Raw genomic sequence first — 23817 nt, forward strand, 5'->3', positions numbered from 1 at the left:
AAAATCTCTTCTCCACACGGAAACAATAAACACTGACTTGTAGTAAGATTTAACGCTGGCTCATGACTGCTCAGGAATTTTGCAAGGTGCCATGCAGGCATATCTTTCCTCCTACATCATCTTTTCTATTATTAATGGTATGACTAAGAAGCCAAAATTATGCCAGGAAGCCAGCAGCTCCTTTGTAACACATATTTTAAGCAGAGGAAGAAATACTTGAAAAATATATATATATTTCCCATCAGTTCCCTCCTTGTGTCAGCAGGTTGATTCTGCATTTAGTTATTTACAGGAAGTCACAAAGAAAGTCAGATGACTGACAGCTTGACTTGGTGAATAATATGAAGGATTGAATATAAATAATGGATTAGTTGTTGCTTTTTGCCATGTTTATTTGGCCAAGTCGAAACTCACTGAATCCAGGAACTTGCGGCAGATCTCTTGCCCCTGATCCATGTTTTATTTCATGGAGGAATATCGAGTGTGTGACAAGACAAGGGAAGGGAGGGCGTTTTGGTCTGTTGCTGGAATGATGCAGTGTGATTCCCGTCCCTGCAGAGGGGTTACATATCTTAAAGAAGGGAAAGTGAAGACTTAATTGATAATATAAATAAGGACTCAAGCATCATGTTATGTTTCAGTTTCATTTTTTTATTCCACAGAGAAATCAGTCCGAATTTCACGTAAATGTTGATGACAATTTTACATTGCCTTCGCCGTTTCCCTTTTCTGTGAAGGACTCGGCGTGATGTCGTCGCCTCAGGTTAGTGCTGTGTCTGCAGCCGCAGGAGTGTTCACAGAATCACTGTGTGCAAAGATTGGAAGAACACCAGTAAAGTGTTCAGCTTTAGAAAGCCAACTTCTGTTATTTGTGGTTCTGTGGTGATGTGTTCCAGTATGCAGTAACCGGTTTGATTCATTGGCTTACAGGACATCAAATCAGAGGGGATTGTGGAGTAATACCTGAACTTGTAGTCTGAAGGGAGAATCAGACCTAATCTGTAGTCTCTTCTGCTTCTGGAGATTTGCTTTTCAAGGACCCTGGCTGAGAAGCTGTGATCACTGCATATGTAGCCCGCGAACAGCAGCTTCCCTCTGATATACATCTATCACATGAGCATATAAAAAGTACTTTACACGTCTGAAAGTGGAAGAAAACGCCTCTGCAGTCCCCCACTGCAGTTATTTTTACCCTCCCCACATGTAAAAATGTTAAGCAGGGAGGGCTTTTTTTTTTTTTTTCTGCAGAGAAGTGGTTTACAAAAACGTTTCACAACAAAGGTCATACATCATGAGGTTATTTTTAAGCTTTAGATTTCAACACAGATTGGCGTTGATGCGACACCACATCCTGTTATTTGTAATGTATGTGCTTTCAGAGTTTCTGAGTAGGGCCTGCTGACCTACATTATTTAAGTGCTGACAGTGTGTCATGTGACTATAACTCAGACCTTTATGTTTGATAGTGAAGGACGTTAGCAAACGTCACTGAAGCAGTTGTCATTAGAGTTCCCTTTTGTATTTCCTACTTTTAATACTTTTAATACTTTTACAGGAATGTTTGGACATCAGGGGAAAGTAGTGGAGCGGTGCTTGTTGCTGCCACCCAGTGGGGACCATGAAGGCGTGCACTTTGCATAGCATGCAGCTTTTGGACAAGTCTGCAGTAGGTTTACTGACCAGGACCGTGCCGGGAGCAGCTCTGTGTCGCTGGCGCAGCAGGATGTTCTTGGATTCGTAGCAGGGATTCTCCATTTCTATTTCATACCTCACCACACGAAAAGAGTCCATCTGACACTGGATTTTAAGAAAAAAAAAATCAACCGGTTACTGAATCTGACTGGCTCTAAGCAACACTGTTTTTATCCTTGAAAATGTGCCTCAGTATCACTAACATAACTCTTATTTTGCCTAGATTCACACCTGAGTGCAAGGCGATGTTCTGTGTTTGTTCTTCCTCCTGTAAAGATACTCCAGCGAGTCCTGGCCAAGCGTTGCGTGCGTGTCGACAGGCTGACGTGGACAAGTCACACACACAACAAGGATCTGTTGACTCTGTGGAGGCTGGCCCATAATGAGAGCATCATACTCCAGGTCTGTCACTACCGGCATTAGTTTAGTGCTGCAGCAGCAGCTCCTCCGCTGCCCTTCCCCCAGCAGTGCCGCTCTGAGTAGATCCGGGCACACTGTGAGGGGGACAGAGGGGGGGAACGGTGCCACTGCAGGAAGGAGGGTGACGGCGGACATCTGCAATTCGGGATTATTTGGAAGAAAAACTGACCTGGGAGACAGGGAATCTGATGTTTTATAGGGCTACTAAAACATGTAGCAATTGACTTTTTTCATCAAACTAGAGCGTCTGGTCTTACTCTGGTTTGATGCTCCCGTAAATCCGAAGGGGTCCTAGCTGCGTGAATCCACGTTCCTTCTTTTCAGGCTTTTTAGGTGTCCTGACAACAAACAGGTCAAAAAAAGTTAAACTGTTCTTTAGTGTGCCTTTCAATAATGCAGCAAAGATCTAGTGCAAGTGTAGCACAAGTGAAGCACTGAAACTGCTCCGCAATGTGTTTCTGTTACTGCAGCTCAAGAATAACTAAAGCAGGTGACGTTATAACTCGCTGGTTGAGCAGGTAATCCATACACTGTAAAGCAGTTTTTGTCCCCGCTGGCCTCTCGGCTAAGTCCATCATGAAAAATACATATTTTAAAATCTCAATGAGACTTTTACCTGGATAAATAAATAATATATATAAATTCTCTTTAGTGTGTTTACTTGGTTAAGTTATCCAGAGTAGGAACATCCAGATACCGCTGTATGTCACATCATTTTCACACATCCACTGGAGCACTGAGCCCTTCTAAATGTCGCCCAGTGGAGCTGTATGTCAGGAGGAAAATGTCCAACTCATTAAATGTTTTTCAAACTGCTACATCTTCAGGGTGAAGACTGTGTAATGTTTAATTTCATCTCTGTGAGAGTAGCGAAGGTATTTGCCCAGTGAATTTACAGAGCACCATCGGGTGCCATGTGTCCTGTTTCTAGCAGTTTTGGAAATCGACTGAAGAGCAAAATCTCCTGAAAATGTCAGAAAATGTCCTGACCTGATCCTCCTAACATAACATTGTTCGGAGTTTGTGTGTGGAAATGGCTTTAGCGTGCACCTAGGCAGGACAACGGGAAAGTCCGGCGCTCTTTCGGCTGATTGCGACAGGTGTCCGTGAAGCTCCCGAAACTCATCTCTGCTATCCTCCAGCTGGACAGGGTTAGCATTTACTCGTTCAGGTAGCTTCACAGAGGGCAGAGCAGCTGACTGTGCCTCTTTTCTCGGCCTGGTCCTCGGTGGGGCATCTGGCATCCGCTTTGAGCCAGGACACTTGATACCTGAAGGAGAGGAAGAGGTCACTCAGAAATGCACACAGATACAGAGTTGCACAGATGACCGTGAACAAGATCCTCATGGAACTATTCAATAATGTCGAGTTTGCAGGATAAAGTGATCCTGTAACTTTTTGCTTCATTGAACTATTCCAAGCAGCTCCGACCAGGTCAGGTTTTCTTGATGTTACAACCAGCTGTTGCAGTTTTATCACATGTGGGGAGAACAGGGTGAATGTCAGAGAAGCTAGAGAGGCTATGTTTGGAAGCTGTGAGCGTGTAAGTACCGACAGCCACACGATAACAGTCCAACCAATCTTCCACGGTTTTGTGTACTCTTTGCTGAAGCCTGATCAGTGTCCCGCTAGGATGACCTCCTCTTTTCCAGTGTGCTGACGACTCCTCCTGCCTCTTCCCTTCTCTCACCATCTGGAGAGCATCCCGAGAGCACACCGACTTCTGCCACACAACATTATATGCGCATGGTAGATTATGTTATGTAAAGCATTTAGCTAGCTGCTCTATACACAGTAACCACCAGCTATTTGTGCACAAACGCACTGGTGGCTATTAAGCTAACTGCTCCTCTTTATCTAATCAGCTGTTTGATTCACTCAGTGTCACTTTTCCACTCAGACACAATCATCTGATCATTAAAAGTGTCTTACATGTGTCAGTGGGGGATACAGGAGGTCTTGAGCAGCATCAGAGATAAACGTTTCCCGAGTCTTCAAATAAGACTGCAAATGCAGAACTGATATTACAGAGAAATATTTTAGCTTCCTCAATATCAAGGTGAAAAACAATGTAATCTTACTGTTTCCTTTGGCTGATTAAGGTGAGACCGAGCAGAAAGCGGAAGCTGGGCAGTTTCATTTTCACACCTGAAGGTGAGCACTGCAGACGTACCGCTGGACAGACTCACAGACACGTGATCAGAAATCTGCAGGAGACAAGCAAACACTTTTATCGGTTATTAGAAAATGAAAACCCTAAAGAACAGCAAAGTGGCATAAAGAGTTAGCAAGTTCTCCTGTCTGCGTCGCCTGAAACGATCCAATCTAAAGCAAAAAAAAACCCCTGCAGACAATAAAATATGAATCTCTGCGTCCTGTCAGAGACAGTTAGTGTTGCTGGGATTTATGCTTGAGTAGGAAATCTACACCGTAGCTACATCGTAACCGCAAACCCCACTGAAACCCTACAAAGTGAGCTGATGTGCATGAGAGTGGATTATATATCCCGAACCCTAAAGTATAACATTGACAACAAAACTCCCCCATCATATTTTTATGATTTTTTTCCAAGTCTCTTGTGGTTATAGTACCATAACATATGATTTAGCATATGTAATTCCAAAGGTAAAAACCACAGGGACCAAAAATCATTTAGATAGTTTGCTAAAAAAAATGTAATATTCATATTTATTTTCAACTTAGTAATTTTTTAAAGGTTTTTCAGATGTAAAAGCATTCTTGCCTAACAAAATGAGGAGTGTTGCATAAAATGTTTTTTATTATTTCATTGAAATTCAATAAAAAAAAAAAGATCAATCAGCTGCCTCCCCAGAAATATAAGTACACACTGTACTGCCAGTTCCTCCTGTGTGTCTCTGGCTACTTTTGCTAGTTTGCTAGTTTATTGATGAGAGAATAGCAACAACAACATCGAGAGGAGATTAATTCGTAGACCCCACCTGTATTGCAATCTTTTCCCTGTGATATGTCTTCCAACTCCACTCCTTAGTTTTGTTTCCGTAAATATCGCACATGAATCCACCGTTCTGGTCCCACAGTGCTGTGACGGCCGAGCTGCATTAACAGTTACAAACGATTTAAAACAAACAGGCGAAGCATGTGCAACAGAATTTTGTTAGACGTGTATTTTTACATGTTACTTCATATTTTTCAGTAAGAAAAAAAAATATGAAAAGAATGGAAGCCACCTGGCATGCACTCACCTGAGAGGATGCGTGACGGCCCCGCGCCCAAATGCTGTAATAGTCGCGAGGATGGTGGGAAAGTTGCTGTCAGTGAACACATTGGTATAGAAGCCTCCGCAGGGCAGGCCTGAGTGACTCTGGCACACTGCCATGCAACCAGATGGGTAACTGAGGGGCCACAATTACAGGTCATAAGGTCAGCAGCAGTGACACATTTTCCATATGCCCAAATCTGCCTTTAATTCTGGACACTCATTAAAATTGAAATCTTTATGAATAAACATGATGAGAAAAATATGATACTGTATGAATGAGGAGCCATCGTTGATCCTGTAGTGCAGTTTTTGCCGGGCAGGATCCTGCTGTTTCATTTCTGGTATCTGTGGCATCCCGTTGACTAAAGAGGAAGGATGGTCCTTTCTTCTCCTGCGTGTCACGTTAGCCTTCGTATCCCCATAGTGACGGAGGATAAGCTGTTCGTTCGGATCCAGCTCAGTTGTTGGCAGTTTTCTACGTTAAAAAAAATACGGTTAAGTGTAAACGTTTTTGGACAAATGTGACTTTTGTCGTTTTCGTGTGAGTGTTCTTGGCTGGGTTAGATGTTGTGAAGGGTTTTTTTTGAACCATGGAAATAAGCCGTCATCTTTTCATGTTGTTATATTTGTTGATTTTGCTACTCCTAAAGTTTTTGCTCTGTCTCTGATAGGTTTGTTTTTTCCCCATCTTCTGATGGCCTTCGCTTTTACTGACCTTTCTTTGGACCTCATATTGAGAATTTAAATGAAAAACTATCAAATGCAATTGCATAATTTGAAATCAACACCAGATCTTTTATCTGCCCAATTAGTCATGAGATAAAGAGGGAATCGACCTCATTTGACCATCAAACTATTGCCAGTCAATTGTCTAATTACCTTTGAGCGTCTGACAATGGTAGACTGTATAAAAATGTCCATTGTTTCCAAACAGTTTATGTGAAACCTTTGTCAAACCCTTTGAAATAAAACTAAAAGTCAGCACTTCAACCACATATTGACTGTTTGATTTCAGATCCCCTGTGTTGTGTACAGAGGCAAAATTACAAATAAATGTGTCACTGTCCAAAAGCCTATGGACCTTAACGTATATTAAACAATGCATGTGAAAGTACTGGGTTATATTGCTTTAACCAGATAAGGATTTCAGTAACTGATGACCAAATGTAAAATAGCCTGAAATTCAATCAAAATGGATTCATCAGATCAGCCGACCAACAGGATCTGATCATTTGGAAATGCAAGTGTTATTAATGCAGAATCAGACGCTGACAACTCACTCTGGATCTTTTGCTCCCTGCAGTCTCTCCACCACCCACTGATACAAACTGATCCTGTTCAGCACATCACTGGAGGCCTGATTAGGCTGAGCGATCAAACCTGCACACAGCAGAGGCAGCAGAGGCAGTGACAGAGTCATCTACGCAGTGCTGCAGCTGCATGTCATACCTGCATGTTTACACTTACTGGATGAGATGGAGGGAGTGGCTGCTGTGGAGCTGCGAGCTGTTTAAGAGCAAGAATGTGAAACTTAGTCTTAGAAGGATTATAATTACAATTTCCAAACAATTTCTACGTAAATGCACTCCAAACTCAGAGTGTGCAATGCTCTGAGAAACTGCAAAAAGAAAAGAAAACAAACAAACAAACAAAACAAGAGCTACATCTCAGTTTCTACATGCCTCACAAAAGAAGAAGAGGTATGGGCTGTTGGAAAGGTCCAATTTGGGGGGGGGGATTAGATGGATACCTTCCTGGTATGTTATCTTCCCTTGTAGTGTTTTTATGGCCACAGAAATTTGCCTGAAATCATTTCTTTTACCTCTACTGCATCTTGGCTCGCTCTTTTTCACATGTGGGTTTAGTTTGGCTCGCGACTTTCTCCCTGTGAAACCAGCACTTCCTGCTGCGCACGGGTTCTCCTCTGTCGTTTCCTCCCGGCCGCTGGCTGACACCTGGCGGGGAGGTTGCTGCAGCTTCGGGGAGCCCACAGACTTCGGTAGCTTGTCAGTCAGTTTGGGACTTGAACGCAGCGCCCCTGCAGTCAGATCGTGCCAGGAGCAGTTCAGAATATTTACAACCCCGTGAGGAAGACGCCTCTCATCAGCCCACCTATGCTGCCAAAGCAGGCGAGCCAATTCATTTAATAACTGAGGCGCTGCTTGCTTGTATGCCTCGATCGAACCGTTCAGGGTTAAAGCAGACGCTGTGCCAGGTTTATCGCCTTCTTCCTCCCTTCCCTCGTTCTCCTCCAGATTACTATGAGAAAATAAGACAGTTTATTTACAGTAAACCACGTTTCCTTCTCCTCCTTTTTTCGAATGCTCCCACAGCAGATCATCTCTGTCAGAATGTGCAAGCCTCTAATTACCTTCGTATCCTGCCCTCGAATTGTGCTCCTCCATTTATCACACTCAAATGTAAAATGTTTCCTCGCTCTCCTTTAACTCGATTTCGTCCTGCTGGCTGCAGAGAGGCAAGTGGACGGTAAAAGTTGTGCTCTTTCTTTTAAACTACACAGTCAGCAAAACGCATCCTCACCTCACCTGATCAAAGAAATAAAAGGGCCCCCGTCTGCCTTCTGTCCCACCAGAATAACTCATTTCCCGTTACAAAGGGAGAAATCCCCCCACACTGTATCTCTTTGCAGCAAAGCAAAAGCAACCTAGCTGAGAAAAAGTGCTTCAAGATCAACATTTCACTCCAGCAAATACCCCCCTCTCCGTTCATGTTCTCGCCTTGTTGCTTGGATACGCACTTCTCGCGTTACGCACGTTAATGATCGACTCTGGGCATCAAATTGAATCTGTGACAGTGCAAACAACAATACGTTACTCTCAATAACAGATAAGGTGTCGAGCGTTTGGCAATGTGGACACACAAAGAGAAAGAAAGGGCGCGCAGGTTTATACTGAGGAGCTGCAGCAGTCAGGTGTGCGCTGGGCTGCCAGGTAACCTGAAACTCAGCCGCTGGACGGTCGGAGAAAGTGATGAGTCCAGCACAGTGCAGCTTTTAAAGGCCACACTGTCACATACATCTGAGCATCAAAGGAACTGTGAGTCCAAACAATGTAACTCTAAAAATCTGATGACGATTGAAACTTTTTTCTTTTCTTTTCTTTCTTTTTTTTGCTGCTTGGCGCACAGGAGGATCGTCTTCTTCTGTTCTGGTTAAGTTGTTGCATAGAGATCGTCTAATAGCTCGTTATTGGCTGAAGCTCCCTCCAGCACACTTTTCTGCTTTGACCACTGGAGGCTCCCAGCAGCTTATGCGTCACTTCGTCTCTTAGCCGCTGATCATGGCGGAGCTACAGTTCCAGGCTGAAGTGGAGCCTCAACTTCTCAATGGGGATGACTTGAACGAGGAAAGAGAAGAAGCGGACGCCTCGGAATCGGTAAAGAAAAAAAGAAGAAAGAAGAAGAGGAGCAGAACCACAGCGCCAGGTAAGGAGCGCATTTTGCGGTTAGAGAATCCTTTTAAAGAAAATAGCGCAAAAAAAAAAAATGTTCCCCTTACTGCTCGGTGTTGTGCAGAGCATTAAGTGTACTGGACATGAGACTTTTTCAACCTGTCAGAGGGTATTCCTGTCCAGATGTCCCAACTCTCAGCGGCTGCTGCTGAAGCTGAGGGCGCTCATCTGGAAACGGGACAGACTCCGAAAATGAAATGTAACGTCAAAAATGGATTGGAAGCTGTCACTTGAAGATATGAGGGGAATAAATGTAACTTGCCCAGATTAAATATGTTTGATCCTATAATTCTCCACATAATCTGCGTGAAATTATGTAATAGACCCACAGTTGTAGTGCAATAAGATGACATGTTGCCAGTTGCAGCATTACTGCTTCATCAGCAGTAAAATCCCAAAAGGTTAAGTTGCTGAAGCTGCCCTAAGTCAAGCGTGGTCCTCACAGCTCTGTCTATGAAGGGCTAAATGTCATAATGCTGCAAGCTGCATATGCCCTTGAGGATACTGACTTCTCAAGGCAAGAAATTATTCACACATCCTGCCAAGTTCAGATCATGGTAGATGCACTTTCTTGAATGGACTCTGAACCACAGATAATTTACTCCCTCTGTGTATGTGTGTGTGCGTGCATGCACGTGCATGTTCACCTGCACATGCATGCACGGCATTGTGTGACTTTGCAGCAGGGACAAGCGAGGCTGAGGGGGATGGAGATGCCGGAGGTGTTGGTGATGTGACAAAACAGTTGGAACAGCAAACGCTGGAGGACAAAGAAAGGGCCGAGGAGGGAGAAGAAGGTATCTTCTTATTGCAGCCGCCCACTATCAGCATCATTGTCTGCAGCGGTCATGCTGCTGGACTTCAAGTCCCAGAAAGTGCACTGTGAAATTCAGCTGATCATATCTGCAATGTGATATTTGATTTTCAGTAGCACTCCGGGAATTGTGCCCAAACGCCTGTCGATATTTCTCACTTTGCAAACTGTATTGAAACTAATGATGCTTTCAACAGATGGGGACGAGGGAGAGAACTCAGCTGGAAAAAAGAAGAGGAAGAAGAAGAAGAAGAAAGGATGTAAGCTATTTTTTTTCCCGTAGCGCACCAAAATGCACCAAAGAATTTAAATTCTTCACTCAGCAAGAGGATTTTTCTTATTGTTTGTTCATTTAAAAAGCAAACACACGCACACTTAAGATATTAAGCAGATATGTAGCATATGTTGATAGCATTGAAAGATCGTTCAGTAAAAGCTTTGCGGTTGTGTTTGAGCATCGGCGTGTATTCGAAAACAGACGCCACTGTGTTGAAAGCGCTTTGGAACACCAGATGATTGCAAACAGAGCACAACAGCAGTTTGTCTTTTTTTAAATCCATGTCATTAGTCGTCAGTATTGCACAATGCACGAGTGATCCTGCACGTGTCGGACAAAACTGCATGTTGTTCAGACAGGACGATATGAATGACTTCCCCAGCACTGTAATTCTCTTGCTGTACCAGAATGCCAGGCATTGTTCTCTTAAAGTCAAAATATCAATGTCATGAGCACAAGGGCTCATAACTTGTTAACGTGTTTTATTTCCCCTCTCCTGCTGCTTTTTCCTCTGCTCCGCCTTTTCTGTATCTGGGCCACAGTGAAGGGACAGACTGACCCTCCCTCAGTCCCTATTTGTGAGCTGTATCCCAACGGAGACTTTCCAAAGGGAGAGGAGTGTGAATATCCCCCATCAAAAGACGGGTGTGTGTGACCTCTAAGTTGTTCCTTCCGTCTTCCGTTATGTGGCATTCCTACATTTAATTTAGGTCCCACTTTCCGCCTATCCATACAGGCTATAATATACTGATTGATCGTGTTTCCAGTAAAGATGTAAATCCATTCTCTTTTTTTTAGTATATTTTGCTGCAGTTAAAAATATCAGCACTGTTTTCACCTGTGCAGTGTTTTTTTTTTCAGGGAGCATGTGTCATAGCCTCATTACAAACATTTGTATAATGAGAAAATAATGAGTGCCTCCTCTCCGTGGTGCTCCCCTGCACCCACCCCCAGGCGCAGCGCAGCGTGGCGGACCACCAGCGAGGAGAAGCGGGCCCTGGACAGGGCTAACGAGGAAATGTGGAATGATTTCAGGCAGGCGGCCGAGGCACACCGGCAGGTCCGTGCGTATGTCATGAGCTGGATCAAACCAGGGATGACCATGATAGAGATCTGGTGAGAAACATGCTGATTTGTCTTTGAGAATTATTGATATGGTCTGAGAAGATGAGAATGTGATTAAGACCTTGAAAGAAAGGGAGGATCTGCTCCCACCTTTTCTCCTCTGAATGTTTTACCTGGCTTCTCTCTAACATCTGCTGCCTCTTTGTGTTTCTTTCTGCTTCTGTCAGTGAGAAGCTGGAAGACTGCTCCAGGCGGCTCATCAAAGAAGATGGGCTAAAGGCGGGCCTGGCTTTCCCCACAGGCTGCTCCATCAACCACTGCGCAGCCCACTACACCCCAAACGCCGGAGACCCGACTGTGCTGCGCTACGACGACGTCTGCAAAATTGACTTTGGAACGCACATCAACGGTGAGAGCTCGCTAATAACTTTTTAAGTGCTTTTTCAAGTTACGGTCTCCCATTCCCCATTTGGCACGGTGGAATGATGATTGCCTTATGATTCTGGCCGCCTGGAATAAACTGTTCTCATAAGTTAATTAACGTCCTCTTTTTCTGGATGAATACATGCTGAATGTTTCTGCAAAAAAAAAAAAAGTGTAAAAAAAAGAAAATAATTAGCCGCTGCCGGCACTAACCAAACTGTTTGGTATTTCCAGGTCGAATAATAGACTGTGCCTTCACCGTCACTTTCAATCCAAAGTACGACCGGCTGCTGGAGGCTGTGAGAGACGCAACCAACACTGGCATCAGGGTAATGGGGCCCGTCCTCCCATGCACCGTGCTTACACAAAGACTTGTGAAAAAAAACGAGAATCATCAAACCAGATCACAGTTTAGGTTATAATTCATATCTAGTCTGAAATGCAACTGTGATAACGGGTGACGATAACTCTGAAATAACGGCACAAATCATAACGTACAGTGGCGTGTAATAATTCAGGGTGACATAAAATGTGCACGCTGTTGAATTCCTGCCAACTGCAGGGGACACACGGTTAAAATCTGATGTAATCTTATAGTGAGAAAGCATAAAAGCAATCAAGTGTAAAATAGAAATGCATGGATATACAGCAACTGAACAGCGCATAATGCAAAAAAACAATCATTTATATTTTTTTATTAAACATGTGGCTGGAAAAAGATGATATCTCACTTAAATGTGACTACTTTGGTACCTGATGTTACCTGATGTTGCTCAGACTGGATATATTAAGGCTGTCAGTATACGATTCACTTATTCAGAGTTAGTTCCCCCTCAAAAATCAGAAAAAAAAGAAGTGGGATATGATTCTTACTCTCCAGACCTTCAGTGTGCGATGGATGGCGTGTTATTTACTGACGTGTGTGTGCAAACTCTGATCTGTCCCAGTTCGCCGGAATTGATGTGCGCCTGTGCGATGTTGGCGAGACCATTCAGGAGGTGATGGAGTCTTACGAAGTGGAGATAGATGGGAAAACATATCAAGGTAAAATAAAAATGATGCCATGCTTCATCCTTTTTAATCACGAACAAGGCTTAGAGCTGCTTCCTGTTTATGAAACCCTCTGTGTGCCGCTCTCTTGACAGTGAAGCCGGTAAGGAATCTCAACGGCCACTCTATTGGACAATACAGGATACACTCAGGGAAGACGGTCCCTATCGTAAAAGGTGGAGAAGCCACAAGGATGGAGGTTTGTACACCATTTACCACAGATTACATGTGGATTAGACTGTGGGGCCCAAATTAAAAAACCGCAGAACTCTTTTTTTTTTTTTTTTTTATACTAAAGCGTTTGAAATTAAACCTTTTCCACCTGACTGACTTTGCGTGAATGCAAATGGACCCTTTTTAATTCTTAATTGCAACTGGACGAACATGTGGCTGGTTAGGGTTACGACGGGGTCTGGAGAAATGTTCCAATTCGCCGCTTTAACAGCTTCTCGGTCACCCTCCTAAGCACCTTAATTACACTTTTTAATGGAATTAGCGGCCCCATCGAGTAGCAACACGTGTTAGAACACCAGCCACTCGTTTCAATCGTGGGCATCAAGAGTTCATTAACGGGGCCAAGGAGAAAGGACGGCTTCGCATTATGCAGGGAACTAAAGTGAGCCTGTGCCTGGCTGCACAGCTGTGGTGCACGGCTGGGGGTTTTTCTTGGACAGAAGTGGGCATTTTAATTGGGAAGTTGCTGCGTCAAGCCTTTCACCTGATGGTTCCAGGAGAGTTGAGGAGGGGTTGATGCTGATGTGGCAGCTTTGTGCATTGTATTTTTAGCTAAAGTGTGTTGGTGTAAAAGGGCAATTACCCTCTTTGTGATCAGAGAGTGGCAGCTGGGTGTGCCACGGGGACTGCTAGCACTTTGACTGATTATCGGTGCGGCGAGAAAGGGCGCCTCAGTGCTATCAGCTCGTACCACGGGGGACTCCGACAGCAGTCACGTGCTGATAGAGACGCAAAGTGCCAGTGAGATCCGACCAATCAACAGCTGAAAAGAGCACTACCGCCCTTTAATAGACTCCACACGAATATGTCATCGGCTGACAACTTGAGGTTTTTGTTAAATTTGCTCTCAGCCTCCCCTCCTCCCTCTAAAGTGCTTTTGTCCTATGAGTGCTCAATGACACCTGCCCTGCTCTAACAGTCTTTCATTTCTGCACTTTAAAGTCCTCGTCTCCTTTTGCTTTTTTTGCTACTTCTCAGGAAGGTGAAGCTTATGCCATCGAGACATTTGGCAGCACTGGAAGAGGCGCCGTCCACGATGACATGGAGTGCTCGCATTACATGAAAAACTTCAACGTGGGACACGTGCCAATAAGGTTTCTGTTTTCACCTCATCGCCTCGTGCTTTATGTTTTTATACGGTGGCTTTCTTCGATCTCCAGTTTGTCACGTTTCTCTCACCTCTCTTTCCGTGTCGCCACCAACACCGCAGACTTCCGAGGGCTAAACATCTGCTGAACGTGATCAATGAGAATTTTGGCACTCTGGCATTCTGCCGCCGCTGGCTGGACCGCCTGGGAGAGAGCAAGTACCTCATGGCGTTGAAGAATCTGTGCGACCTTGGCATCATAGACCCGTACCCACCTCTCTGCGACATCAAGGGCAGCTACACCGCCCAGTATGAGCACACCATCCTACTCAGGCCCACATGCAAAGAGGTGGTGAGCCGGGGCGACGACTACTAAGCATGCGCCACAATCCACAACGAACCAGGAGACGACAGACTTCTTCAGACTGACAGCAAATATGCAATATTTCTCTGACCTAAATTTCCAGTGCTTGAATACCTTTAGATAATTGTTTTAGCAAAAAAAAAAAAAAAAAGACTCTCATGAAGTTAGCTTAGATAGTTTTGTTTCATTTTTTTCTCTCTCTCCAAAGGATCAAGCCAATAGTAAAAAGGGCATATCTTTAACTGATTCAGCGTTGTCATTTTAGCTTTTTTTTTGATGTGCTGCTTTTAGGTAATATGCAAAAGAGATTTATGCAAAAGAATCATGCAAAAAAAAAGGAGGTTTAGGTGCTCGCACCTTGCCTGAACATGCTGTGCTTTATTGCCTTGTTAAGCTCATGTGAGGAAAACGGAACCGCTATCAAATATTTATACTTCTACATTTCTTTGCTTTATTTTAATTTGAGGCAGTTTTATAAGAAATAAATTGTTATAAATCGTGCATCCAATGCTGCATTCAAGTTCATGGAGCTCTCTGGCAGCTCTAGAGACATCACCGATACACAGCAGTTTTACAGTTTATTAGGAAGACTACTCCAAAACCTAATGCAGGCTGTGCTGCAGTGCTGAAACCTGAGGAAAAACCTCCGTCTTAAGAAAGAATTTGACCAAAAATAAACATTACAACAGTGAATGTTTATTGTTTCCACTTATATTGCTCCCTCTTTTCTTAGCTAGTAAGCAAAAATGTCAAATGATGTCAAACTTTAACCACGTACATGTGTATTTCTCTCTTTTAACCAACGGAGGGCGGTACTCAAACATGGGTTAAATATCAGTCAGCCACCGCTGCTGGTGAAGATGATGCAGTAAGGCACATCAGGCTGTTTATTCATAGCCTGGTGCTTCTGCATAATGTGACCGAGGAATGAAACCGATTTTTCCCAGAAGCATTAAGAATTAGCACACTGATGTTTAGTTTATGCAGTTTAGATGAAACAGAATGGACAGGACACAGAAACAGCGTTGCAAGCATCACGATGACAACAGAGCACATTTATTCACCCTAAAAAATAAAAAAAAATCACCACCTTGTCCTCTAAAAGAAAATTTCCAGCCCATTTCTCTTATTTTGGCAAAGTCTTTCAGACAAGGGCATGGGTGGTGATGCTATGGCTGAGGAATGCATCATGTCCCCTCATACAGTTTGTCCTTTCTCCTTGGAGACAGCAGACCAGGCCTATTCTTAACCGGGGGCTGGCTCTAAAGTGGCTTGTGGACTCCGGATCTGATACACTGTGATGTCCATTAATACCCCGGCTTTTAATACATATTTATTTTGAGGCAGCAGGAGTCACAGGCCAAAAAGAGAAGCATATGTTCAGAGAGCATTTGCAACACCCAAACACGCACCGCCTCCTGCAGGGCTGACTTAAGGGAGGTCTTGTCAAGCGAATCCTCCTCATGTGGAAGCAGGTCTTCCAAAGAAGGTGAAATCCTTTCGTAGCGAGCTGGCTATAAGAGCAAACAAATCCCAAGTGTTTTAGCCTGTTGTATGCAGAGAGGGTTTTGTTCTCATCAGTCAGCAGGGGGGCGAGTGGCCCAGAGTAAAGTGGAGCTGCTCAGATTTAAGCCGTCTGATTCCTTTAAAGTTTTTTCATCCTCTCCCTTCATCCCGGAGTTACTTGTTCTGACCTGCACAGTCCCAGACTCACCACCAAGGACATCTAGCATATGTACTCTTCCACACACGCTGCCTGATGTTTACTCGTTCATGATTTATCGGCAATATCTGTGTGACGACACGGATCATTCAGTCTGTGCCTTTGCGAAATTTCAAAGTAAACAGTCTTCCATAAAGTGGATACAGCAGGACGCGACTGTTTTTTGGCTCGTGAGCTCCGACAGCGAGGAAATTGAACCAGGAAATGAAGTATAATTGAGTATTTAATATGCACTTCTTGCTGCTTTATAAATAATCTTGAAAGTTTTATGAGCTGAGGCACAGCATAACAGGAATACAATTCAGACAGCTTTGTGCGGATGAAGGTTTTTATGGTCTGCTTTGTTCTCTTTGATCCTACAGTGACTGTAGTCTGGAAGGTATCTGCTCTCACATGCTTATTTTTATCACAGGTTCACAACCTCAGTCCTATAGCTTTTCCCCCCTTTTGTTCTGAGACCATGGACCGTGGAAAAAAAACAAAAGAAATAGGCAGTGGTTTCACTTTCATGTCCAAGTGAGGCCTAATTCAGACAGTCCTGCTGCCAGCTGCGTCCACTGCACTTCTCAGCGGCTCCCTACCAGTGGCCGCAGTGTTTTCTGAGGATGTGGAGGAGTTTGCGTCCGAGGCTTGCCTTCCAAGGTTTAACAAAGCTCTTGGTGTTAACAATAAGTCGGCCTTTCTTCCAGTCTTCATGACCAGCCACCACATACTCAGATCCTATATTGTAGAAGGACGTAAAAAAAAGCAATAATGTATTTCAGATCTGCTGAGAATGCCACTACAGCAGGGTGAAGAAAAAAGAGAAAAAAAATGGCTATGGAAATGTACAACATTTAGCTATAACAAGTTAAATACTGCGCTTCCCTGGCTAGCTTAGCAGAAGCGATTATTGTGGAGTGTTAGACGTGAAATAGTCTCATAACAGAGAAGTGTGTCTAATCTTTTAGTTGTAAATGTCCAATTTAAATGAGTAATGCTTGGATGTTGGCACTCACTCAAAGCCTCTGTGAGAGGCGACAGGGATCTTTCACTCTGCACAAAGCCGGCACTCTTGTGCACTCAAGAGTCGACTAATTATACACTTCTGCATCGTGAGCAATAAAGTTTCTCATTGGAGCCGGCTGCAGCTGACCTGGGTTGAGGATGGGGCAGGTACAGCCATGGGTGGTCCAGGACTCTGGGTAAAGGGTAACACTTCCCCTCTGGATCTTCATCTGAGGGTTCTGATACAACACCTTCTTGACCTTGACCTTCACCTCTGCGTGAGAGCCTTTGTCGTGGGCTGACATCACCTTTGCCACCAGTACTGCCGAGGCAAGAAAACAGCGATTTAGACCAAAAGAAGTAAACAAATAATAACCATGTGAGAAACATTCTAATCGTTTAGAATATAAGTGTTGACTAATAGTAGTACTAATAAGGCTCTAATTAGAATTTTCTAATGTGTTTTTTGGCTCTGAAGGAACATTTCCTCACATTTATGAAAATATGTTCTTTTTAAGGCATGTAATTTAAGATATGGGGTGGTACCTGTGGTCAGTCAGATGTGACATAATCATGAAATGTTTAACCTGCTAGCTCCGTAGACAAAGTCAGCACGATGTCCAATTTTACTGATTTGCATGGTGTCTTGCGTCAAAGGTGAAGGTAATTATCTAGTGAATTCCCCCCTGAGCCATCGGGTGTCATATGTCCTGCCTTCTGCACATTCTTTCCAGGTAGCAGCCTCACCTAACCCAAACTGAGCACTTCAAGTCAGGAGAGCACGTCTGAAGCGGATTTTGTCCTGTTGTGTGCTCCCTGTGAGACAGGACCTGATTATCTTGACACTGTCCACAGGTCATGTGCAAAAATGATTTAAAATATGAGACCCTAACCCTATCCTGGCCTCAAGACATCAAGCATTTCATTATAAATCATTCAGATTGTTAAGATTGACTCTCACAGGTTTACAATAAATGTAAACATTTTTTTACCATAGTCAAACTCTGCAGCACAGAAGAGTTTAGGGTTGCCAAGGGTTACCTCTATGCATTCACATTTCTCTGGAAAATGAAAGTCAAACAGATAACAAGATTAATACACATAATTTCACCGTGAAGTATAGATTGTTAGACGAAAGCAGCCTTATTTGCATCTATGTGGGCCGATGAGCATGCAGAGTGTTTGGCGTGATGTGACCTGTGACTCACCGGAGTGGTGCAGTGCAGAGAAAAGCTCCTCTACCCTAAAGAGTGCCGTCTCACTATATTTGCTGCTGTGTCCCATGTGGCCACTGGCTGTATAGAAGACCTCCACATCTGAGCTGTGCCGCAGAGGTAAAACCAGTCAGAGCCAGTTAATAACCCAGTATGCTCTCAAACTCCCCAGCATAAATCACCTGATTTATTTCCATTAATACATATGGTTGAGTCTTGGCTCTTACCCAGAAATGCAGTCACCAGTGTAGGGGTCACAGTCCCCCGTGCAGTCACACGGACGGCAGCCGTATTCATTAAGCCCCCAGTATCCCATCATGCAGCTGTCACAGTAGGAGCCTCCGACACCGGGCTTACAAGTGCACTCCCCGGTGTTAGGGTTGCAGAGAGTGCTGCCACCTGAGTGGACTGAGCCGACAGGGTGGCAAGAACAGGCTGTGCAGGAGAGAGTGACAGAACAAGAGAACTGCGTGTTAACATCTCTGTAGCAAACACTTCTGAACTTCCACATCAGCTGAAAGGCAAATGTATTTTATCATTGCACTCGTTACAAGCGACAAGTCGGAAGTATGTTATGTAGTCAGTGTGCTTTGAGCAGATGCAGCAAAAACAAACAGTGAAGGACTCCCTCGGCTCGCTGTCTGAAGGCTCGTTGACATGACAGATTGATTTTTTTTTTTCATTTCTAGTTTGTGTAAGAAAGAATGTTGCAGAATGCTTGGAAGGATGGAAGGGCAACAATGGGGAAAAACGTGGAGACATTCCTCCACTGTTTGCAATTACAGCCACACTCTGAAACCTCGAATGCAACTTAAGCAAGAATTACAGAGACTCCTGTTAAGGAGCGGGCTGGAAGTCTGCTTTGTGTCTCATCAGTGACTTAGGAAGGTGCTGCAGCAAAATCCCCTTATCAAGGAGATCAATGTGCTTTAATCCAGAGAAAAAAAAAAGAAAAATCAAAACCCTCCAAATAGCAAATTCTGCAACTCTTAGTTGGACTTTTCAGCTGGCGTTGCTCCAAATAGAGTTTAAAGTTTTGGTTTAAGGCCAAAAAACAAAGACACACTGTGGGGTCTTACCTTTGCAGGAGTCAGGTGCCATTTTTGGTCGGCTGGGATCTCTGTAAAAGCCCTTCTTACAGCTCTGGCAGTGACGGCCCTCCGTGTTGTGGCGGCAGTCGTCGCACACCCCGCCACGCCGTCGCCCCGTTGCGAGCCACAGCCCTCGACTGAAGTGACAGCTCCTGGCGTGGCTGTTACACTTGCACTCTTTGTTCAGACGAGCGTGGGAAAAGAAAAGAAACATTCAAGTGTGACGCTTTAATCAGCTCACCTCTCAACTTTGAACCCCAGTGACACTCTTTAAGCGGTGCATCAGCATCTAAAAGGTGTGCGTGTGATTTATGACGCTAAATTAATTTTCCTGATAAGCCAACGAACCGCGTGTCCTACGATGCATCTCACTCTCTTGCCCCATCACTCACTCTGACACTCGTGCGCCGTCCCCGTGATGCCGTTGGCGGCCTGCCAGGGTTGATCGTTGTAGAGAGGTGCGCAGCGCTCGCAGTGGTCGCCGGCCGTGTTATGTCTGCAGGCACACTTGCCGTGGACCTGCCGGACAAACGCACCAGACAGAGAGAATTTAACAGTTATTGAGCGTTTTATTGTATCTGCATGCACTAAAGGAACATCGCTTAGAGATCAGTTATGACTTCATGTGTCATGTGACCAATTTGAAATTGTTAATTTAGCTGTTTATAGTTAATTATACACAATAATAGCCATTTTAAATAAATGTGTATTTTGGAGTCATTGTTGATCCATTTTCTAAAATTGATGCTGCACATAAACAACCATGCACATTGTAATAAGCACCTAATGTACTTATAACCAACCTCCTTCTTAAGTATTGCAACATAGTGGTATCTAAATGCACGCTGACAGTGTTTACACACTGTGCAATATGTCTACACCTCTTAGGCTGTGTTGGAAATAAACTATTGTTTCTATTCTCCACTTACAGTTAAGAGAATAACATGACTGAGACTATGGGCTGTTAAAGTATTAGGCCGAATACCATAATTAAGGTTTCCACCCCCTTAAATCCCTGTAATGGTAGGTAAAGCTGTGGCTTAATATTCAGTCTTCACTGCAGCCCTCCACTTCAGCAGCACATACCAGCACACAGCTGGGTAACGAGGGAGTGGTGGGAACAAAACCCCAAACCCAAACCACATCACAAACCTCGAGACAAACTGGGGGCATCAGCAGATTTCAACGTGACACAACATTTGAGTACATTCTCACAACGGGGCATTTTTGTTAGTGGGTTGTCATGTACCTGCAAACCGTTTCACAAACTCAAGCTCAATGAGTGCTCACCATGTTGCTGATGTTCTGTGTGCCGGAAAGGTGGGCACGGGCCGGTTCGCAGTGGTCGGCGTGTCCATTGCAAAGGCAGCTGCCTTTGACTATAAAATCATAGATGGCGTAATGATCCGTGGGGAGGGCAGAGGCACCAGGATGCTTGGCCTGGCAGGGGCACAGCTGATTCTGCAGCAGACGGACTCTCAGGTTGGTGACCATGAGCTGGTCCTGAGCAGCCGGGCCATAGGGATCCACTGAGTGCCAGGGCGACAAGGCTCGGTAGATCACCTGGAGGATGAAGGGCAGCACATGTGAAAACCTCCAAAAACCTCTCTAACAAGTATTAAAAAAAACAATCTTAGATGCACTGACGGATCACGACAAAACATAAATTAAGTTTCTAAAAGCAGGCACCAGCCTGGATTTCCTCACACGCTTGTGCTACAGCCGCTGTTACAGCAATACACGAGTAGCTTAAATGTGAACATCAGTGTATGGTTCTTCTTCTCCCTCATTACATTTTGTTAAATGTTGATTGTTTAGACGAATAATCTCAGCCCGCCTCTGAATTCTAAGAACAGGGATGAAAACTGTGAGTCACACAGAGGAGAAGGAAGTTATCACAGGCTCAAAACATTCACTTTTAATATCTATGGACTAAGTCTGTGTATAAAATACACTATATACTACAATATCCTCTCCAAATGGCCTTTCCTTTCCAGCCCATATAGATTATTTTTAAACATGTTGAGCCAACTGGAAGTGAATTATATATTTTTCTGGAAGCATACTTGAATTTTGTCACTTTTCCTTCAAAACCCACACAGTCACCTGCTGTTTAAACCATCTGTTTGCAAGGGGCACGCTTGCAGAAACCATTTGAGGGAGTGGAACTAAAGGACAGCAAACAAACTGAGGGCTCGTACCGAGGCCCAGCATGAGACAACGAGAACTCTAGAGAACCTCAAGAATAGAAATATGAAGCTGAAAATGAGGGAGTGATTACTTTGATAAGGTTTGTACAAATCATGAGCATGAGAGAGACTTGTTGCTGTGTCAGAATGGTTGTGCAACACTGTGGCACCACGCACTTGGTAAATATACAGAATCTGATGTGCAATCTGAAAAGGCTGATTTATAAGGAGCACGTTTTACTTCATCTCTTTACCGAAAACAAACAACAACAAAAAACAAGGTTGACTCTAAATATTCATTTCAACAATTAACATTTCAGGGCTTCTTTGAGTGTTAGCAGAAGAAGGGACGCTAATTATAAAGGATGAGAAGCAGAGCTCACATACTGGCAACACACACACTTCAGGCAAATGCACTGCAATTATGAGATCAGCCATATATTCATTGTGTTATCCAACCAGAACCTCCCAACATGTTCTTAGGCAAATTTAGAGCAAAACAAATCTTTACTCTGTCCAGCGAGAGTCGATCTGTGAATGAAACATAGCTGGTGGTAAGGCAGCATATGGCTTGTGTGTGTAAAAAAAAAAAAAGTGTCAAAATGAACTCTGATATTGTAGCTGTGCATATCACAGCAGCTTGAGGCCTTGAAGGCACGGCCCATGAGAGGGAGATTAGTTTACAAAGCTTGGTCAACTGTTTGGTTGGTAGTTTGTGTGATAGCAGCTAATAAAGTGCCAATAAATAAACCACAAAGGTGAAGCAGTTGCTGTGAAGTGCTGGGATGTCTGGCAGCACTGATGTGATCACTGTCATATCTCAGAAATGACACTCCAGATCTGCCCTCCAGATCTCTGTCTGAGCTACAGTACATCACTCTTCTCCCCTTTTCAAGGCTTATTTCAAAATGATTCGACTTCAGATGACTTGTTTGATTAGATATGTAAATCCGAAAAGTGCCATAACTCCATAAGCACATAACTCAGATTTCAGGACAACACTCACCTCTCCTCTGCTACAAGGATAAGCTCCTGAATACTTGGAGGTGCAAGTTGCCCCACCCTCGCCAACTGGTGACCCCTCCACCAGGCCAAACGTCTCGTCGCAGTTTCTGGCAAAATATCTGAGGGTCTTCCATGTGCGTCCACGGTCCTGGGAGCGCTCCAGCACCATGGCAGCAGGGCGTGGGGAGCGGAACACAAGGATCAAATGGGTGAAGAGGAACTCGGTCTCCAGATCCAGCTGGAGCGTCTCCTCCTTTACCCCCTCCGCAGATTGCCACCAGGTGTCAGGGTGGCGGAAAGAGGAGTCGCTCATGGCAGATGGAGGGTGCTCCTGGCTGGGGATGGCAGAGTTACACCGGCTGCACGTTGCCGCCGAGCAAGACCCCCTGCTGCTGCGGGGGGCGGAGGTCTGTCTGTAGAAGCAGAAGGGCTCCGAGGAGTTGAAGCCGCACACCGACCGAGTGCTCAGCACTCTACCCAGGGCCAAGTTGCCCATGCGGGGGTTGCAGGCTCGTCCAGAGCAGCGGTGATCCCTGGCTTTAGACGTTCCTGGGGAGAGAAAGTGTGTGTTTACTTTTGGGATATTAGTAATTGGAGATCCAGCTAGCATTTTCCTCCAGTTAAACGACTTTCTTAAATGACACTGAAAAGAAACACCAAGCAGGTTCATACTCACCGGCTAACAGAGGAGAGGATGCGCTCACCGGGAAAATGAGCAGCAGAGTCCACAGCCTCATCCTGACTGCGCTGTAAGTCTGCATAAGGTAAAACAAGGCAAGAAGGCGCATTCAAGTGCTTCATCTAAGGATGCCCATTTGCTAATAATGTTCTCTTTCCCTGTTATAAAACTGCTACAACAGACATTTAGAAATGCTGAGTTTAATTCCGTCTTTTGTCGTGTTTAAATCCTCTGCAGGTTTAGCTTGGACTAGTTCATCCCAATCCTCGGCACGCATTATTCTTCAATTATTTCCACTCCACCCCTCAGGATTCAACTTTGCTGTGGAGAGTTTTCATTGACATTTGGGAATATGAAGAGATTAGCACCGCCCTCTTCTGGTCTTTTCCAGACCACTCCCACTCCCACTAAAATCTGAAAACACCAAAAGTATTCCGGGAAGACCTTATGACGTAAACGCTTTAAAGATGATAGTTTTGGAAAAAATGATGAAGCGAGGTGATTATACTGAAATATACAGACTTCTATTTTTACTTCTAATAATCATCCAACACAGTTCTAATAAGGTTTTCTTTTTTTATTTGTGTGCTCTATTTGTTTTCATTTTTAATTTTATAATATGAAGTTGGTTGTAATGATCCTCAGTGCAAACACATTAGCTTATCCTATAAAGAGAATACACCGCAAGTAAAATGAGACAGAGGGCACCATGGCTGTAGCTAAAGGGAAGGGTATGAGGTGGCACTATAAACTGTAAATCAAAGAAGGGAGTAGCCATCATGACATCACTGA

General features: G+C 44.2%; 3 protein-coding genes across 5 annotated transcripts; 1 reads left to right on the forward strand and 2 right to left on the reverse strand.

Annotated features, from left to right (window-relative positions):
- Positions 1 to 191: 191 nt before the first annotated feature.
- On the reverse strand, positions 192 to 8207 carry LOC120729994 (uncharacterized protein C3orf20-like). Of its 3 annotated transcripts, XM_040026049.1 has the most exons (17): positions 7900 to 8199; positions 7725 to 7819; positions 7176 to 7612; positions 6821 to 6859; positions 6634 to 6733; positions 5622 to 5828; positions 5337 to 5486; positions 5073 to 5187; positions 4194 to 4319; positions 4045 to 4116; positions 3664 to 3835; positions 3163 to 3382; positions 2370 to 2450; positions 1924 to 2281; positions 1681 to 1797; positions 964 to 1106; positions 192 to 805 (listed from the first exon to the last, which is right to left on the reverse strand). In XM_040026049.1, exons 1-17 carry the CDS (start codon positions 7954 to 7956, stop codon positions 760 to 762), a joined length of 2535 nt encoding a protein of 844 aa, XP_039881983.1. In that variant the 5' UTR covers positions 7957 to 8199; the 3' UTR covers positions 192 to 759. The 3 variants fall into 3 exon arrangements, with proteins under 3 accessions (XP_039881983.1, XP_039881984.1, XP_039881985.1); XM_040026050.1 differs by lacking the exon at positions 4045 to 4116; XM_040026051.1 differs by lacking the exons at positions 192 to 805; positions 964 to 1106; positions 1681 to 1797 and having other exon boundaries at positions 1996 to 2247; positions 7900 to 8207.
- A 320-nt stretch (positions 8208 to 8527) lies between these two features.
- LOC120729998 (methionine aminopeptidase 2-like) lies at positions 8528 to 14830 on the forward strand. Its single transcript, XM_040026058.1, has 11 exons — positions 8528 to 8797; positions 9507 to 9620; positions 9835 to 9897; positions 10457 to 10559; positions 10869 to 11030; positions 11207 to 11388; positions 11637 to 11731; positions 12350 to 12446; positions 12548 to 12651; positions 13665 to 13780; positions 13897 to 14830. Exons 1-11 carry the CDS (start codon positions 8653 to 8655, stop codon positions 14147 to 14149), a joined length of 1434 nt encoding a protein of 477 aa, XP_039881992.1. The 5' UTR covers positions 8528 to 8652; the 3' UTR covers positions 14150 to 14830.
- LOC120729995 (netrin-4-like) lies at positions 14814 to 23379 on the reverse strand. Its single transcript, XM_040026052.1, has 10 exons — positions 23023 to 23379; positions 22348 to 22895; positions 20443 to 20715; positions 19545 to 19671; positions 19141 to 19329; positions 18289 to 18496; positions 18056 to 18168; positions 17840 to 17908; positions 16996 to 17169; positions 14814 to 16580 (listed from the first exon to the last, which is right to left on the reverse strand). Exons 1-10 carry the CDS (start codon positions 23132 to 23134, stop codon positions 16438 to 16440), a joined length of 1956 nt encoding a protein of 651 aa, XP_039881986.1. The 5' UTR covers positions 23135 to 23379; the 3' UTR covers positions 14814 to 16437.
- Positions 23380 to 23817: the final 438 nt, after the last annotated feature.

This window comes from Simochromis diagramma, unplaced genomic scaffold (genome assembly GCF_900408965.1).
Source record: "Simochromis diagramma unplaced genomic scaffold, fSimDia1.1 OVJJ01000293.1, whole genome shotgun sequence".
Classification (NCBI taxonomy): Eukaryota; Metazoa; Chordata; class Actinopteri; order Cichliformes; family Cichlidae; genus Simochromis; species Simochromis diagramma.